This window comes from Fukomys damarensis, unplaced genomic scaffold (genome assembly GCF_012274545.1).
Source record: "Fukomys damarensis isolate Sample0158 unplaced genomic scaffold, DMR_v1.0_HiC HiC_scaffold_13, whole genome shotgun sequence".
Classification (NCBI taxonomy): domain Eukaryota; kingdom Metazoa; phylum Chordata; class Mammalia; order Rodentia; family Bathyergidae; genus Fukomys; species Fukomys damarensis.
In genome coordinates this window covers 6,571,106-6,589,048 of record NW_022900925.1, presented here as the reverse complement: position 1 = coordinate 6,589,048, position 17,943 = coordinate 6,571,106, and the positions used below count along the sequence as shown (strand labels likewise).

Below are 17,943 nucleotides of genomic sequence, written 5' to 3'. Positions count from 1 at the left end.
CACTGCGGGGCCAAGTTAAGGGTCCAAGAGAGCTGCAAGGAGCCCTCAGGCCAGATTCTAAAGCCTGGAGTCTGCAGCTCCTTCTGATTGTGACTTTCTGGCCCAAGGTCAGCTTGGGGCTCATGCATAGTGAGAGCACCCATGGGAGATTCTTGCATAGGTGATAGGATAGACTCCTCAATGCAAGAGCAGTTCCCATTTGTTGAGGGCTCACTAGCACTGAGCATTAGAGAAAGCACTTGATACACCTCATCGCATTTAATCCCCACTGTCCTCTTAGCAATACATATTAGTACCTGTGTTTGATAAATGTCGTCATTTATGCAGGGGAAAGTAATCCCCTCTCTTTAGTCTGTGTGCTCCTTTTTATAACATGACTTTTAGTAGAGTTTTTGTCATATCAACAGGCAAAAGGAAAAAAAAGCTTTTTTAGGATCCATGACCCCACTTTATAATCTCAGGTAAACTCTATGGATCTTGCAAAAATAAACACAACACACAAACAATGTTTAGAAACATCCCAACAATATGTAAAGTAATACAAATCAAAGGCAACATTTCTCTCCTTTTTTCTCAGACGCTCTCTACAAAGGAAAGAAAATCTTAATACTGTAGTTTGTGCATAGGTTTATTTCCAGAAAAAAAAAATACTGTTTGTATGAAATATCTTATGGTGGGCCTATAGATATTTTCTTTTTGTCACATTTTTTAGTTGTTATACAAAAAAGGGACCATAATGAAGAATGTTCTGCACTATGCTTATTTTTTTCTCCAACTCTCTGTCTTGGAAGGCTTCTCACATCAGCATATACAGAATGAGCTCTGCCTCATTCTTTTTTACACTTGTATTGTCTTCCTTCATTATAGTTTACTTAGTCAGTTCCCTGTCACTGAGCACTATTTATAATCATGGGTGTATATTGTAGAAGACATTCTAGAGCATGCATATATACCTGGAAACTTTCTAGTGGTGGAAGAATAAGTCTTATAGGAACCATCAGTCTATACTTTCTCACAAGGAGTAACAGATGTCTGCTGTCTCGGCATCGAGTATCATTGAATTCTAAGGTTTTTGTCAAGTTGGACTGGTTTGTAAAAAGGTACCTCATGTTTTGATTTGCATTTCCTTAATGAGGTGTTAGAGCTAAGTTTAAATTAGCCTTTAAATATTTTAAAATCTTTCTTTCTTTGAAGTACACATGGAAGTCATTATAATTACTTTTGCACACTTTTTCAACTTTGTGAGTCTAGTTGCTAAGACTGGGATGTTTGTTAGCAAAGGGTTTTGAAAGCCCTTCACTGAATGTATTGAAAATTGTCCCTTGGGCATGATATCTGTGCAAGAGTACATTTTTCCATAGGGAAGGTTTGGCCATGTGCATGGCTGCACATTCAGGCCTGGGTGCTCTTCAGGCTCCCTCTTGGCTTGTCACATCCCAGCTCCACATCTGGTCCAAGGGCACCGTCCAATTGCAAGCAGTCTGTAGAGGTGGAGAGTTGCTCCTCCTATCCTGAACCGGCTTTCAAGTTTATTTCACTGCCGCAGTGTAATTTTATTGCCCAGTTTGCACACCAGAGTTTCCAGAGGAGCATCAGTATCATCAGTCTCATTTAACTTTCTGTCCGTAAAGATAATATTTTTAAAATGTTTAATTTACCCATTTTCTCTTAGTGAGTCTTTTCATTTGTGTGTGGTTGAAGATTACAAGTGAATACAGTTACGGTTTTAGAAATTCCATAGTACTGCTTCTTTCTTGACAGATTTTTATCATAAGGTAGTTTTTATTTCCCCCTCAAGCAGAGATTCATGGATATTTTAGTCTCAGAGTTCTTAAAGCTGGAGATTCTGTTTGCTGCATTCTTGGAGGATGATTTGGCAATTAATAAAATCCTTGAGTAACAGTTACTTAAAAGTGATAAACCAGCCCATTAATCTGTCATCCACCTGTCCATCCCTTGCCTGTCATCTCATTCTGTTTATCTATCTTACGAACAAAATAAAAAATTATTTAAAAGTCAAGCAGGTCTTCAGCTACCCAGAAAAGGGAATATAGAACATAGACACTTTGCATATCCTTTCTAGCTCTCCTCTCTTTCTTACATACAGAAGTGTCTGTTTGTGTTCCTCATCTTGCTGAATATCTTCATATGCACATGTTTTTTAAACAATATAGTGTTATGTTGCATATTTTAAAAGTCCACCCTGTTTATCTTAGGTGGGCTCTGTGTTCTCAACATTACAGCTGAGAATCATCCATGATATTTAGAACTCTTACTCCACTCCTCCCCTTCCCTTCCCTTCCCTTCCCTTCCCTTCCCTTCCCTTCCCTTCCCTTCCCTTCTTGTTCCACTGTTGTGTGGGATTATGTTGTTTCATTACAAACTATTTATCACTTTTCTCTCGGTGGGAATACAGACTCTCCTCACACGGCTGCATATGAACTTGCTTGTACATAGCTTCCCATGCAAGTGTGTGAGGGTTTATTAGGGTATATACCTAGAGACAGAGTTGCCAGCTGTGTGCCATATCCATATTTGACTTTATTAGCCATTGCAAAGATCTTTTCAAAGCCATTGTAACAATTTACACTCCCACCAGAAGTGTGCATGAGTTCTTCCTTCTGCATATCCATGTCGATAGTCTCTGGTTCTTTAATTTTTGCCAGTCTATTGGGTGTGAAATGATACCTCATTATGGTTTTAATGTGAATTTCCCTGATCACTTATAAGATTGAACATGACTTTATGCATATTGGCCCTTGGATTTTCTCTTCTGTGAGTTGCCTGTTTCTTTTACCTATTTTCATTATTTGGGTAATATATTGTTTTTTATTAACCGCAAGTTATTTATAGGTTCTAAGCATAAATATATATGTATTTTCTAGTCTTTCACTTACAGTTCTATGATTGATTTATTAATAGTTTAAAATTTCTCAATTGCTTCTTTTCTAACTTCTGCCTCTTTTAATCTTACTTAAAAATTATGTCCCCTTCAGATCACTAGCATATTGTCCTATTATCCTTTCTAATACTTTCTAAGATTTAATTTTTTTATATTTAAATCTTTAGTCTCCCTTGGACTGATTTCTGTTTGTGTGATTTTATATATGTGTGTGTGTATGTGCATATATATATTTTCCTGCTGTTCTACCTCTATTTAATAACAAGTCTGGACATTTTTGGGGGGCTAGTTTTCAGAATTTCCCTTCTTTTCATTATTTTCAGTGAATTTTGGGGTCAAAGTATTCAGTCAAAATATCTTCACTGATAAATATCAGCATATTCTTACTGAGTGTATTTCCTCATTTTAAATGGACCCAATTATTGTTTCCCTTTTGAGTTTGAGGAAACCGTGCACTTGAAACTTCTCAACTGAGTTCTGTATAAGAGTATTTCTTAGCCAATATGTTTGCCACCTCCATGGAAATAAGTCTCAAAATTTTTAATAAGGCTGCTTCAGTTTATGTAGGTTTCATGTTTTATTAAGTTGGTTTGAGTTTTTCCCCTTTATTTTTAATGGGTTCTTCATCAGAATATATTTAGATATTGATCTCCTCTAATATATAGTCTGGTGCTTGATTCTTCCACCTCAAGACTAAAGTCTTCCACTTGCTCAGAAATAAATGAACTATTAACTTTTAATTATTGCTTCTGAATTATCCCTTCTGTCTCTTTTCTGGGAGTCTTAATTGTGAATGAGTTGTGCGTTGTAGAGCTGTCGGCTGTGCTCTGACTTTTCTCCCTCAGTGTCTCTTTGTCTCTGTCCTTCACTGAGTGTGCACTGTGTCTCTCACTGGACTCTACTGCACCAGTTTCCTTCTGTATCCATTCTGCTGCCCAGATCTGCAAGTCCAAGCAAACAGTCCGATTGGTTTGCTTCTGTCTCAGGGCTGTTGATCTAATTTCACAGATGCAAAATTCGGTTGAGTCTTTAGAGATCACCGTTGGGATAGTATCAATTTTTTTCCTTTCATTTCTTGCAGCAAATCTCTTTTACAGGGAAGCATTGCCCCTTGTCGCTTCCTTATCAGAACTAACAGCATTGCACAACTCCAGGAGCTCAGCCTGGGTCCTCTCTTTGCTTTAATCTTCTTCCTGTTTGAGAACATTTGTCCCTTAGGACTGTCCTTCGGAATTTTGGCTTCTGCCAAGGTTTTGGAAGGGCAAGGGATTCTGATAGGCAGTCAGAGCAGCCATAGAAGTGACTGAACTAGAATAAAACCTCCATCACTTTGGGGAAAGTAATAGTGAAGATCAGGGTACAGCAGCAGAACTGGAGGTGTGTCATCTGCATGGTGTATCACACTTTTGGGTTCAGCAGGTGGGGATAGGTGTGCTTTGAAGCCTGAAAACACCCATGTTCCTAGTACAGACCATGTACTTGTACCGTGATATGAGGAAGGTACCTGTTACTTTACTAAAGTGCTTCACAAAGCTCTTGCTTGTTTCTGTCTAGAGCTCCCCTGGATCAATAATTATTTTTCAGAATTGCAGTTGGGTTAATGTTTGTACTCCTTTTCCTCTGGCCCAGGTAGCCAGCAGATAGGCAGAGGGTTAGGAGAGTTGCTACTGGACAGAGAAGAGTGGTTCTTTGCTTTACAGGTAATGAATACTGTGATACCCATTCGTGTCATCAACCCAACAGGTCTGTGCCTCATGAAGAAACAGAAGTGACATTGACTCCACTCTCTTCAGATTGTCTAAATACATGGGGCTTCTCTTTCACCAGCTCTTCTTCCTTTCATGATGCCTTTTGATCTTCCTAAACTTTGGAGGGTACAGACAATGAAAATCACTCTAGACTTTCATCCTGTGTCCAACTGAAGGCTGACGTGTGGCTAGACCCAGCATAGTGGTTCACTGGAAATGTGGTCCTTGGTTCCGGGTCTGCATCACTCTGAACTTGATAGAAATAGGATTATCAAGCCTCATCACTGGCCTTGTCGATCAGGAATTCTGGGGCTAGCACCCAGCAATCCGTGGATCATCCAAAGGGAGTCTGTTTTGTGCTTAAGTTTGAGGACTACAGTTCAAACAAAAGCTGCAACTGTCATCCTGTTTTACATCTCAGCCTCACAAGAGGCTCTCTCAAAAAATCAGCCATCATAAGATTGCTTTGAAAAATGTAAGGGTCTCATAAAGGGTTCAGTGCTCTTTGCCTCTGACTTGGCGTTCAGGTAGCTTTCGTTTTGTTTAATTTAATATTTTCCAAACTGGTTTGGCCGCAGAATTCTTTATTACTGTGTACTGTTCTTGGTCCTGCCTCATTACCTCTCCGTGTCCTTTCTTTTTTGCCCCATTCAAAGTCTGAGCTCTTGAAACTCAGCACCTCTGATCTCCAGCTTTTGTTTACTTGGGTGTTTTCAAGTGAAGAGTTTTCCTGGACCTCACATTTCCACCATGTGTCCTGGCTGCAGTCTCGGAGAAGAGTCACAGCATACCTCTCATACCACGGGAGTGAGGTTTGTAGAAAGATGGTAGATTCAGGAGGTGGCTAGACCTGGAGAAAACCCAGGCCCTTCCACAGGCAAGCTCCATGGACTTAGAAGTGGCTGTTTTTCATGGGTTCTTGTGGATGAGTAAATGAACCAGGTGTGTACAATGCAGCGAACATGGTCCAGGCACTGGCTCAGCCATCTACCAATTTTAGTCCTTTGCCTTTTTTTTTAAGTCAACAAAATGGGAGATAATAAAAAACAACCTACTGTTAATTAAAATATTAAGTGAAGGATGTGTGTGTACAAACTCCTTGTAAACTGCAAGATACTATAAAAATGTTAGCTATTATGTGTGAAAAATAAGCCACACTTGTAAGGGCTCTGTACTTCTGCCTGACCCACGGGTAGGTGACCCAGAAATTTCAGTTTACTTTCACACCAGCAGAGCCCCAAAGCACGAGAGCGGTGCTTAATCCCAGGGACCTTGTTTCAACTGACAGATAAGAATGATTTGTAAATAGCACAGGCACAGTTTTATGTTCTATCTTCCTCAGTATTGATTTGTTTATCAAAAATTTTATTTTTATAAGAAGCACAAAAATAAACCAGCCCAAATTCTGCAGGATGTATCACAGGTTCTGAATTGATGTAGTTCAAATTTATGAGGGTTCTGAATTGTTACTTTCTTTTCTTACTGTTCTGTAATTAGATGAGGTGGGGAGAGAGTGACATGTTTGTTGCAGAAGAAGGGGTCCCACACTCCCTGGGGTGGTGATGCACCTGCTACCCTCCTGTTCTCTGAAGAAGATACCTGTCTTCAGATAATGGATCGTGTTCACAGCGTCCACATAGCTTGGGATATAGACAGAAGCCTTTATTTCAGCTCTGAGAATTCTGTACAACTATGCATTGAGACCACAGTTTTTTACAAGAACGTGCCTCATGCAAAGCTGTGTGCCCTGAGAAATGAAATCATTCACATGATCTTCATGTGATTGGTCCCGAATTCCATTGTCAGAGTGTGGTCCCTGGACCAGCAGAATCAATGTCACCTTAATAGATAGGCAAACTCTTTTTTATACTTTCAGTTTTTGTTTTTTGAGGCAGGGTCATGCTTTGTAGTGCAGGCTGGCCTTGAACTCACATCAGTCCTCCTGCCACAGCCTCCTAAGTGCTGGGATTACAGGTGTGAGCCACCACACCTGGCTCTAGATATGTGAACTCTTGAGACCTATACCACATCCACGGAATCTGGAAGTCTAGGAGTGGTCCCCTGGGATTTCTTTTAAGTTTTCCAGGTTATTTTGATGCATGCTAAGGTTTGAGATGTGGAATAAGAATGAAGGAACTTGACACTATCCTCCAGAGGAAGAAAGTGGATCTCTGAACATAAAACCCAGCAGATATTCATTGATCACACTTAAATGAATTTAAGTTGACTTGTTTCTGCCCTTGTGTTAGAATAACAGCTCTCAGGCCGGGGATTTAGCTCAGCGGTTCAGTGGCCTGCCTTGCAAGCACAAGGACCAGAGTTCAATCCCCGTACCAAAAAAAAAAAAAAAAAAAAAAAAAAAAAAAAAAGAATAACAGCTCTCATTGTCCCTAACACAATAGGTTTCTAAAAACCCAGAAAGCAGAGCTTTTTCAGAATACCCCTGCCTAGGCCCAGATTCTGTCTTCCTGAATTAAAATATCAGCAATTGTTCCGAGCATCTATTTTTTAAAGCACTCTCTCATGAGATTGAGATGTGTGGATCTGGAGTGTGCCCTGTTAAGAAAGAATGATTCGGTTTGTGTTTGCATGCATCCATGAACTTTACGTTAGACATTTATTTTACCTTTTTATATTAGAAAGTTTTGTATTCATTAAAGAAAAACATGTTGGAAAGTGTAGAAAAGTTGAAAGTAGAAATAAATTAACACCCATGTTCCAGCCATCCAAGGGCAGCTGTCAGTATCTTTGTGCATTTTCTTTCAATCTTTTGAATGTTTTGGGTTTTTTTAACTTACTGGCTTGAATTTTAATAGCTCTGTTATCATATTTAATATAGCACCTATCTACTTTTAAACTTTATATCTTAAGTAGTTTCCCACATATTGTAATTATAAGTACAGTTTTAATGTGTGTGTGACAATGTGAAAAGAATGTGACTTTCTCTATTTTTGCATGTACATACTTTAGGATGGCATTTAGAGTCCTTTCTTTCCTTACAATGCCTGTATTCAAGCATACTGTAAAATCTTACTTTGAATGTCAGAAGTGGAATATTAACTTTCTCCTCTGAATTTCTTCCCCTGCAGTTCTTAACCTGCCCTCGGCTTTTTGTTTAACTCAGCCCCACAGGTAGATGTCTGCATCCAGTTGATGAGAGATATGGTCCTATTTCAGAGAATCAAAAAAGGAAAACACATAAATATTTTCCCAGTGTTTTATAACCACGATTCTACTTGTTGGCATTAGCTGTTGTAGGAGTTCTCTTAAGTTACAAGTCTGCAGGCCCATAGGTTTTATATGATTTGTAAACATATACACACATGCACACACACACACACACACACACATACACATATGTAGAGAGGGAGAGAGACAGAGAGAGAGACTCCATCAGAACCTGCTTGCTGTGGGGAGAAAGAAAGCAAACAAAACAAGAATGAGCAGAGAATTGGGAGAGAGAATTGTCATCAAGAAGGATGACAGTGGGACAAATATGAAGGTCCCGATTTATGATGGTTCAGTGTTCCATTTTATTTTACTTTGTTGTAGTTTGAAAGCAGTGCACATTCAGTAGCAGCCATGGTTTGAAGTTTGAATTCCGGTCCTTTCCTGGAGTAGCAGTATGTTGTATGATCCTCTTTCTCCATGCAGGACAGTGGCAGTAAGCAAATGACCATGCAATCCAAAAGGGAAATAAATTACATTCTAGAGTGTGCTGTGTTGCTAAGTTATGATGGTCATTAAATGCATTTTGACTTATGATGTTTCAGCTTACCATGGGATTATCAGGTTATAACTCCATTGTAAGTTGAGGAACATCTGTGAAGTGCTGTTCTGATGTGCTTTGTGCTTGGTCAGAAATGCCAAAATCAAGCCATGTGTCCCACTCCCTGTTTTCAACATGTTATTCTTTGTTGCACAGTAATATATACATATGTATGTGTGTATATGTATATATTGAGAAATATATTCTCAGTAATGTTTGTGATATATGCTGTATATATATCACCCTTTTTCTTTGACCACTTATGCCTTCTGACTTAGCCGCTGGTTTGAACGAAGCGCACCATTGCCTTTTGGTAAGGTGGAGCTGCAGTTGTCTTCTGTGTTGGTGTCACAGATGCATCAGGTAATTCTGCCCCATCTTCTTACAGGGCATTATGGGAAGGATGCTTACCGAAGTGGAGGACCAGATCTCCATAACTTCATCTCATCTGGATTTGTCACATTAGGAAGAGGACACACGAAGGGTACAGTGGAAACCATTTTTTACTAAAATACAGAGGTTGCCTAGGGAAACCCAATCTGAAATGTGAAGATGGTGTGGAGGCAAGAGGTTTGTCTGGGAAAGGAGTAAGTGGGGAGGTCCCATGGCAGCTTGTCCTGGGGACATGCGTAGCTTCTGGCAGGAGTGACCAGGACATCACGTGTGTAACTTTAAAGAGTGACAGCCTTCCAAGACGTATCCATTCTGCTCCACTCATGGCAGGGAGAAGGACACAGATGCTGATGGCTGCCCGTGGAAGGGGACCATACACAGCATGTTGAAAACAGTGGATGTGGCAGCATTTATAAAGTGTGTGTGCCCCTCTTGGCTATTCCTTTCCCATTTGAAAGCCATGTTTTATAACCTGATGTCAATGTTCTGTACTGTGGGTTTCCAAACCAGCGTGCATGTGGAGAGTTTAGTGTCCTAAGTGTATCTCTGTAAAACTCTATGATGTGGACACAAAAGTAGAGGTTATGCAGACCTTCAAGCCGCAAGACGAAAGCTAATCTAGTATTCTGCAAGCTGCTTTATGACCTAGCTGACAGCTTGCAGAGCATCTGTGCAGGGGTGTGGAATCCTCCTCAATTCTGTCTTTTGTTTAAACAGAGTCCTACTAGTGTTGTGAGCATTCTGTCACATCAAGAATAAGTGGATCCCTAACTCCTTTGATTACTTTCCCAACACCTGTGTGCTCTTATAGACCAAATGTGAATTTTGTTGTTGGGATAGTATATCCCTGTCTTCCTCTTAAATATATGTTTGTTTCATGTGTGAGTGAACAAGGAACTTTGCAACATTTTCTTACATTCCATGCACCTACTTTTTAAAATCATATATGATGTTTGTTCATCCTATATAGAAAAAACAAATAATCTGTATCTGTGTATGTATTTTCTGTTGTGTCTGTTTGTGTCTAAATAAAGTTTATTGAGGATACAGGTGGCATTTGTGGCTACTAAGAGTTGCAGAATCAAATTGGGACCAAGGGGAAATGGGCTACACAGTGAACCACTGATAAGGACAGACCTGAACTTGCTAGCCCCCATGTCATCCACTTCATGACAATTACCTATAGCTGTGAAACAGACTATTCTAAAATTTAGCATTTTAAAACAGTAATAAACATTATCTCATGTAGCTTCTATGGGTTAGGATTTTGGGAGTTTCTAAGTTGGGATCTCTTGTGGGTTTGCAATCACAAAGTCAGGCTGAGCTCTATCATCTGAAGGTTGGACCGGAACTGGAGGATCTGCTTCCAAGATGGCGCTCTCACATGGTGTTATTGGCAGGAGGCTTCAGTCCCTCAGTGTGACATTCTGTCCATGGGCAACTTGAATGGTACAGTATGGTGGCTGGGTGGCCTCGGAGTGGGTGATCCAAGGAAGAGCCACAATGTCTTTCTTGACCCAGTCTCTCAGTTACACAATATCATTTTCATAAAATCTTATAGTTACACAAAACAGTCCTTTTCAAGGAGAAAGGGACAAGAATACCTGGAGGTGAACATCACAGGGAACCATTTTAGAGATGATTGGCTTTCTCATACCTGCGACACGTGGAGTGGAGCTACAAATCTGTATTTTTCAAACAGAATGCAACTCTTAACCAAAAACTTCTCAGCTGCATGCTTTCCCACTCTTATTCGTGTCTCTTGTGGAAAGTTCAGCCTGAACACCAAATACTCCAAGCTATAGAACGTTTTATACTTGACAAATATTTAATAAGGCTTGTTTTGTGCCAAGGAATATCAAAAAGTAAACAAATAGAATTCATCCTTATGGAGTTCACATTTCCTTGGGGGAAGCAGACAGAATAAATTCTTGACAATAAATGCAAGGATAAAAATTCAAGCAAGTAAGAGTACTGAGAGTGCTGTCACAGAAGCGACTCGTGCCAGGTTAGCCATCTTAGATAGGGCGATGGCTGAACAGACACCTGCCTCCCAGGCAGAAGCCATAGAAAAAGATGAGGCAGAGACATTCTTGTGTGAGGAAATAAGAAGGAAGCCAGTGTGTGCGAACCAGAGCACAAGAGGTACAAGGCCCTAGAGGGTACTGGGAGGTCACCTGGGGCATGGAGAGAAGATGAGAATGTAAGATGCTGCTGATTCATGCGGACCTTTCCCGACCCTGCAGAAGGATCCTAAGTAGATCCCTTCTTTCTGTCTGAACGAGTCTCTGGAGATTACGCTGGAGATGGCCGATCCTGCTGGCCAGTCAGGCACTCTGTGGTGTCTCACACACAAACCATAAAGGAGAGGAGTGAATGCTGAGAAAGGGGTGAGTACATTGGAGCAGGTGATGAGATCGCAGCAGGGAAAATGAGAGTCCATTTTGGGGATCTCAGCAAAGGGAGTTGGGAGGTGACACCGTGGCAGTTCGAGCTCACATACCAGAGCAGAAGCAGAAGTAGAGCTGAGGGAATTCTACTGGCTGGACTGATAGCACCGGCTTTATCTCTGACCTCCCAAGAAATAAATGAAGCCAGGGATTGATTTTAATGGTCAGAAAATGCACAGATTTTAGCCAGGAATTCTGGGTAAGTAGTCTACTGGGAATAAAATGGAAGGACAAGAAAAGGCAGGGATGAGAGCGTTTTGGTCAGTGTTATGGTTGGAGGATGTACAAGATTTCTGAGGTGGTTTAGATTTGAGGAATGAACTGGGCTAAGAGGTAACTGAGGAAGTGGGTGGTTGAAGGAAGCAGAGGAGTTAATACAAGCTGTGTTCAGAAACATCCATTAGCTTCTCCGTGTTTCTGCTTTTCTGGTTTTTCCAGGGCACTGTGAGCGTTGCACCCAGTGTCCCATTCATAGTCAGGGTGCAATGTTAACTTCCCATTGTGCCTCCCACCTGCTGGTCTGATCTTCCTGCACCCCCGGGGCCAAGCTCACCTTCCCACCAGCCAATTTGTCTAAGCACTGTTTGCACCTCACACATGGCTTGGAATCAGCTCTTCTTTTCTACAAAAGAAAGGAGAGATGTGGATGCATAGGTCTCCGTGGAACCACAGGCTGCCACCCCCACGTAAGGATTTAAGCAAGAACACTCAGACCATTAGTGGAGTGTGGCAGAGACCCCTGCCCCATTTAGCTAAAGGAATCCAGATTAGATATGTACACAGTCTGGGGAGCCAGGGGAGTGAGTGGGTTGGAATATACTAAGGTATTTGAAGGCAGGACTCCAGGGAAAGCACAGAGCTCAGGTGGCGTCCAGTCTCCATGGCAACAGTGTGTGGGGGGGGGTATGAAAGAGAGGTCCATGGCTTGCCTGAAAATGGCCTCTGTGAAGCCTGTACAGCCTGAGAGTATTCTTTCCTGTACTTCTTCAGGAGGGAGGGGTGGGGGAGAGGAGTGGGTGTACAGTGGGTGTGGGAGGAAACTTTTGGATTATAGCTGAGAGTACCAGAGCTTTAAGCCATCTACTGGTAGTTTGATCTGAGTACGTGGAACAGCTCCCTTCTGTAGGCCATGCCTGATGGTTGATGATTAATGGCTGAATTCTGAGCACTCGTGATTAACTGAGTGTGTCCGGCTTCATTTAGTGGTATTTTATGTGATCCTGGCCAGAGCTGTGCCTAAGACTTAACCTTAGGAAAGTATGTGACATTAGTACTATTCTGATTTTTGCTATAATTGAATCAACCTCACACAGTGGGTAATTAAAAAAAACATTGCCTCAGAAGCAGTGGATCTGCAAGAATGGTGAATTCTACCCTCATCCAGGGACTCCATCTCTCAGCATAACTGCCATTCAAACAAAATGAAAAAAAATAATGCAAAACAAAACCCAGTGTAATACCTTTGAGAGTTTCTCAGATGGACACTTCTCTTTGCAAGCTCAGCCATTTTGCTTAAAGGCAACTGTTCTACAAAACTCCATTTTCCTTGTGGGTCCTGTCAACAAGAACACCCATCACCTTCCAGAAACCAGAATGGATGCTGTGACTTTTCTCTCTTTGGCTCAGGACTCTGTCCCCACCTACTTTCAGCAGCAATTAGACCATGCTGGTTAATAAGAGGATTATAGTGTCCTGGACCCACTTTCCAAGCCACCCACAAAGTCCACCTCAAAATTTGCATCAAATAGTGCCTAATTTGCTGTCAGAACCCCCACTTGAGGCAACGTGCCTGGCACTGCAAAGTCAGGCTATAAGCTAATCAGGTTATTAGCTAACCAAGCTCACTTGTGGTCAGTAAAGTCTCTTTTCCTGGCCCTGGTCCTGACACTGATTGGCACTGTCTCTCTTTGGATTACCTCATTCTGAAAGAGTGCTTGGGTTGAAATGGCATATTAACCTATTGTTTTCAAATGATACCTAACCTGTCACCCAAATCACACTACCTTGATAAATGGTGTCACAGGGGAAAGTTCCCATCCACTGGGTCTTATGCTGAATCTGAGATCATACATGTCCTGTTTAATGTTTGCCTGTGAACCTGCTGCCACTGGCCCATGCAGGTGCCAGAGTATTCTACCGAATCAGTCTTCTGGGGTAATGTAAGGAGTGGAGAGATGGGCAGACAGCAATGGAAGTCTTTTTGCTTTGAGGAGTTTTAAATCTTCTCTATAGGCTACATGTGTTCTTTTCAGAAGAGGAGTGACTTGTGTAGAGCTAGATCTCCCATGAGACAAGAGGGAAGACTTTTTTTAGGCCTTGGGTTCATAGATGCATTCTTTATGTTCAGTGTCCGCTAATCTGACTGCTTTCTAACAGGTGGAGTGGTTGGGGGAGACTGATGCGAAGCCTGTAAAATCCTAAATCTTGGTGCTGTCTTTAAATTCTCTTTGGAAACAGACTGAAGATCAAGTTCTTCTGTTTTCCCAGAATCTGGCTTGCCCAGCCAGAAATCCAACATCTCTGGGCTGCTGCTTTTCTTGTTTTCCAATCCCATACTAGTGGCAGATCTGAGCTCTCTCTTGCCATGACTCTTGGCTGAAGTAGCGCCCAGGAGCAGGTTGGCATCTAGTACAATCCCTTTTCCTGGCATTGGTCTTGGCACTGACTGGCCCTCTAAATTGAGAATCTTCTCTTCCTAGGAGCCAGCCCCTTGGCATTTGCTCCTGAATCTGGATGGCAGAGCTATGGGACTAAGTCAAATCCTAGGGAGTTGGGAGGATTGTCATCTTTGTGCTAGCTTGTTGTCTTTGGCAAGAAGCAAACGACATCTCCTTCAATAGCTACCAGGGTTTCATGGTGGCCTAGAACTGGAGTGTAAGACCACGGTTCTCAGGACACCATGATGGAGACCGTAACCATGTTATTATGGGATGCTGCTACTATAGAGATTAACAGGGTAAAATAAAGAAACCCCAGTCCTTCCTGCTGAGAGTCATGGCCTCAGACTCACTCTTACTCTTCTCCAAATAGTGTGACATAAACTTCATTACATGATTGTAGAAGGAAAAAAATGGCAAAAAGAGGAAAGTCTTTGAGGTTAGACATGCTCAGCTCCTGGCTCCACCATTTCTGTGTGACCTTGACCTCTACAACATTAACTAAAAAAAAAAAAAAAAAAAAAAAAAAAAAGCAACAAAAGCTCATTGTACCACTACCTCTTAAGATTGCTGTGGAGGTTATAGGAGAAACTCATGGAACAGAGCACTGAGCACTCAAGTCAGGCAGTCATTCCTGGTGCTCTGCTTCCAAGTGTTGTAGAACAGCACTAGGGCCAGCAGCAAGAGCATCATTCAGGAGCTACTTAAAAATGCAGACTTTCAAGCCCCACCCAGACTGACTGAATCAAAATCTGTATTTTAAAAAGACCCTCAGGTAATTCACATACACATTCAAATTTGAGAAGACTGGGAATAATTTTTTTGGTAAGGTTTCCTCAACAGTCTTCAAGGTCATTTTCATTTCTGACATTAATTTGCTATATGTTGTACAGAGACCTTTCATGGCCCAATACCCTGTGATACACAGGAAGCTAGAAGTGCCAGCACAACCATGGGCATCTGTCCCTTTCAGTGAAATTCAAACATTGGTTGAGTAAAGATGAGAAAGACAGTGTCTGCCTTCGAGAAGCCAGGAAGTTAAATCCTGTCAAGTAAATGGGAAATGCCATGGAGATCCCAAGATGAGCAGGGGGGAGTTTAATTTAAGAAAAATTGGCCACTGATTGAAAGCATCTTAAATGGACTCCCCCAAGAGATAAAAGTTGAAATGTATCTTGTAGGGCAAGAATGATAGGGTAAACCAACAGTGTGATAAGAGACATTTCAGGTCTGAGAGCCTTCTGAACAAAGGCATAGACGTGGAAACACTAGCATGATGGGAAGGAACAGCAGAAAAACGACCAGAGCACAGGATACCTGTAGAAAGTCCACAACAAATGAATTTTGGAAGGTGAGTTGAAGGCAGAGTCCCTAATCCTTCCAAGGATAAACTATAGATTGAGTTACTTAGCAGAGGCTATGGAAAGGATGGGGGAGGGACTAGTGGGGAGAGAGGTTGATTGTTGGGTGCTAAGGTACAGCTGGATGGAAGTAAGAAGCTCTGGTATGTTACTGCTTAGTAGGGTGATTGTAGATGCAGCAACATGGTGTGTGTTTCATCGAGCTAGCTGGAGGCGATTTCAGTTTAATGACAAATGTTTTAGGAGACAGGTTGACCCTAATTTGAGCATTATACAACATAAACACATATCAGGACGCCTCATGGTACCCCATTAATGTGTATTGTTTTTATTCATACCTTTTCTTCGTTTGTATTCTGCTTTTGAGAACAAAACTAAGAAGCAAAATGAACACACAAAAAGCAGACTTCTGTGTGTGGCTCACTGCAGAGATGGATACAGCAAACTCAGTCCCCTTGGCTTCTCTTGTTCTCACCAAGGGTGGCCCCCTTGCATGAACTGTGGGCTGGCTCATGTTACAGAGCTGAAGTGAGTTGAGTGAGCTCTTGGACAGTGCTCCCTGCAGGCTCAGCTGTGGCCCTTGTTGCAGATAACTCCATCGTGTCAGGCCCTGGTTTCCTCATCCTACCGAGAGCACTGAGGGTTAATAAGACTCTGTTACTTGATACTCCAGAGTAGATTCAGGATAAGGCATTTCCTCAACAAAGAGCTACTGCTTGAAATAAAGCAAGGTGTTTTTCCCTCAGAGACAGCCCTTGGAGTTGAGCACCCTGTACATTCTGTGAGTTGCCTATTTGCCTGTACTCCAGAGTATCAGTGGGAAGATGCTTTTGACCGAGTGGAGAGCGTTAATTTTTTCCCAAGGTTAACAGCAGATTTTTCATATCACATACCTGAAAGCCTCTCCACCAGCAATTCATAAATGTGCAGGCTGGCTTTAGTGGGGCCAGAGCTTATAAAGTATTCATTCCTTGAATAGGATAAATGTCAGATTCTTATTTTCTTCACTGCTTCCCAGTGAATCATTTTTGCTTTTTCCCTGGGGGAGTAATTCTAGGAGGGGCATAATGGTTTTCTAGATTTTTACTCAGAACAGTTGAACACAGAGGGCTGAATCCATTCAACTTTAATGTACAGGGCATGGCACAGACACCAACCCTGTGCATACTGGAGTGGGGCAGATTTGACAGAAGTGTATGCTTGTGGAAATGAAGACATGGGGTCCCAGAATGAGACAGGGGATGCCAAAACTGTGGACAGCAGGACAGGAATGGGGCACTGAGCACTAAGCCAGAATCCACAGAGAAGACCCAGTGTGGCTAGAGGCAAAGCAGGAAGGGTCTTTGCAACCTTGGGCAGGAATAATGATGATGGATCAAAGGAGCAGAACAAGGAGCCCTCTCTGCCCTCCTTCCTAAAGTTGAAGAATGTTGGGAGGCTTCTAGGTATTTGGCCTCAAACTATTGTTCTGCCCAAATTATGTCATATTATTCTTTTCTTGACCTTGGAGACACTTTTAGACTCTAGGAAGGCTCCTTTAAGATAACCCTACCTTTGTCAAGGGAGATCCTTCTTTGTGATTGCACACACACATAGTTGGGAGGCAGAAGGTCCTAACTGTGCCCTGCCTTTTTAACACCATCCTGTTCTTCCCCTAGTGGTGCTAACTCACCAGCAATCAGTCGTTCCAGCAGAACCTTACATAGTGTATATTATGTTTAACATCTTTATTTCCTCATCACCCACATCCAAATCCATTGCCATCCATTCCCTTCCCTTGAACATAGGCATCGTTGTCCCTTCCATAGCCAGCATCCCAGTCTGTGCCTTACTTGCTTTCCATCCAGACAACTTGTGAAGGCCACCTGTGTGAGATTCCATTCTTGTCTCCCACCTGCCATCCTCTGCTGAGCAGCCAGAATGATCTATTCACCCTACCCTGATTCAACCTGGCTTAATCTAGTTTATCTGTCTTGTCTAAGCTCAGATCTGTTCCAAGTCCCTATTTTATAAAACCTGAGAGGCTCTTTGTGGGAGCCAGAAGCTTAATATTAACCCCAGCTATGGAACAGTGCTTGCCCATTATAAAATTACTGGTTGAGTTCAGAATTCTCAGGTGCTAATATGAGCACACTGTTTCTCCATGCTTCTCTTATTGAACTGGCAACATCACTCAAAGCCAAAACACTCAATGACCTGTACCATCCAGCCCCTAGTAATTGCATCAGTCTCTTTCATGCTAACTGCACTCCAGCCAACATTGACTTCTTTTTCTCCTAACCCCCTCTGCACAGGCTCTTCTTTCTGTCTGGAATGGTCTTCCTCGGTAATCACTATTAGACCAGTACACCCATTGTTCATGTCTCTGCTTGAATATTTCTTTCTTGCATCTTCCTCGGTCCTTGGCTTCATCCATTCTTCAGTATGCTAACAGACGGCCACCAGATAGGTAATTTGTAACCAATAGAAGTTTTATTTATTTCATGGTTCTGGAAGCTGGAAAAGGTAGAGAGGGGGTACTGGTGAAGACCACAGACTGTATCATCGCAGAAGGCATCATATGCATGACGAGAGAGCACGACTGTCGCCTAATGGCATTTATCCACTCATACGGGCAGAGGTATCTGCACGCTTAGATCTAGCTTAGTGTCCCCCCATGGTTA

General features: G+C 42.0%; 1 protein-coding gene across 1 annotated transcript in view; it reads left to right on the top strand.

The window, feature by feature from the left end:
• The window catches only part of Shisa6 (shisa family member 6), a gene marked incomplete at its 5' end in the record, with an annotated part of 283,109 nt that overhangs the window by 121,550 nt on the left and 143,616 nt on the right, over positions 1–17,943 (top strand). The window contains one exon of the mRNA XM_010615030.2: positions 8,808–8,903. Within this exon, the coding sequence (XP_010613332.1) occupies positions 8,808–8,903 (96 nt within the window). The remainder of the gene's footprint in view (positions 1–8,807; positions 8,904–17,943) is intronic.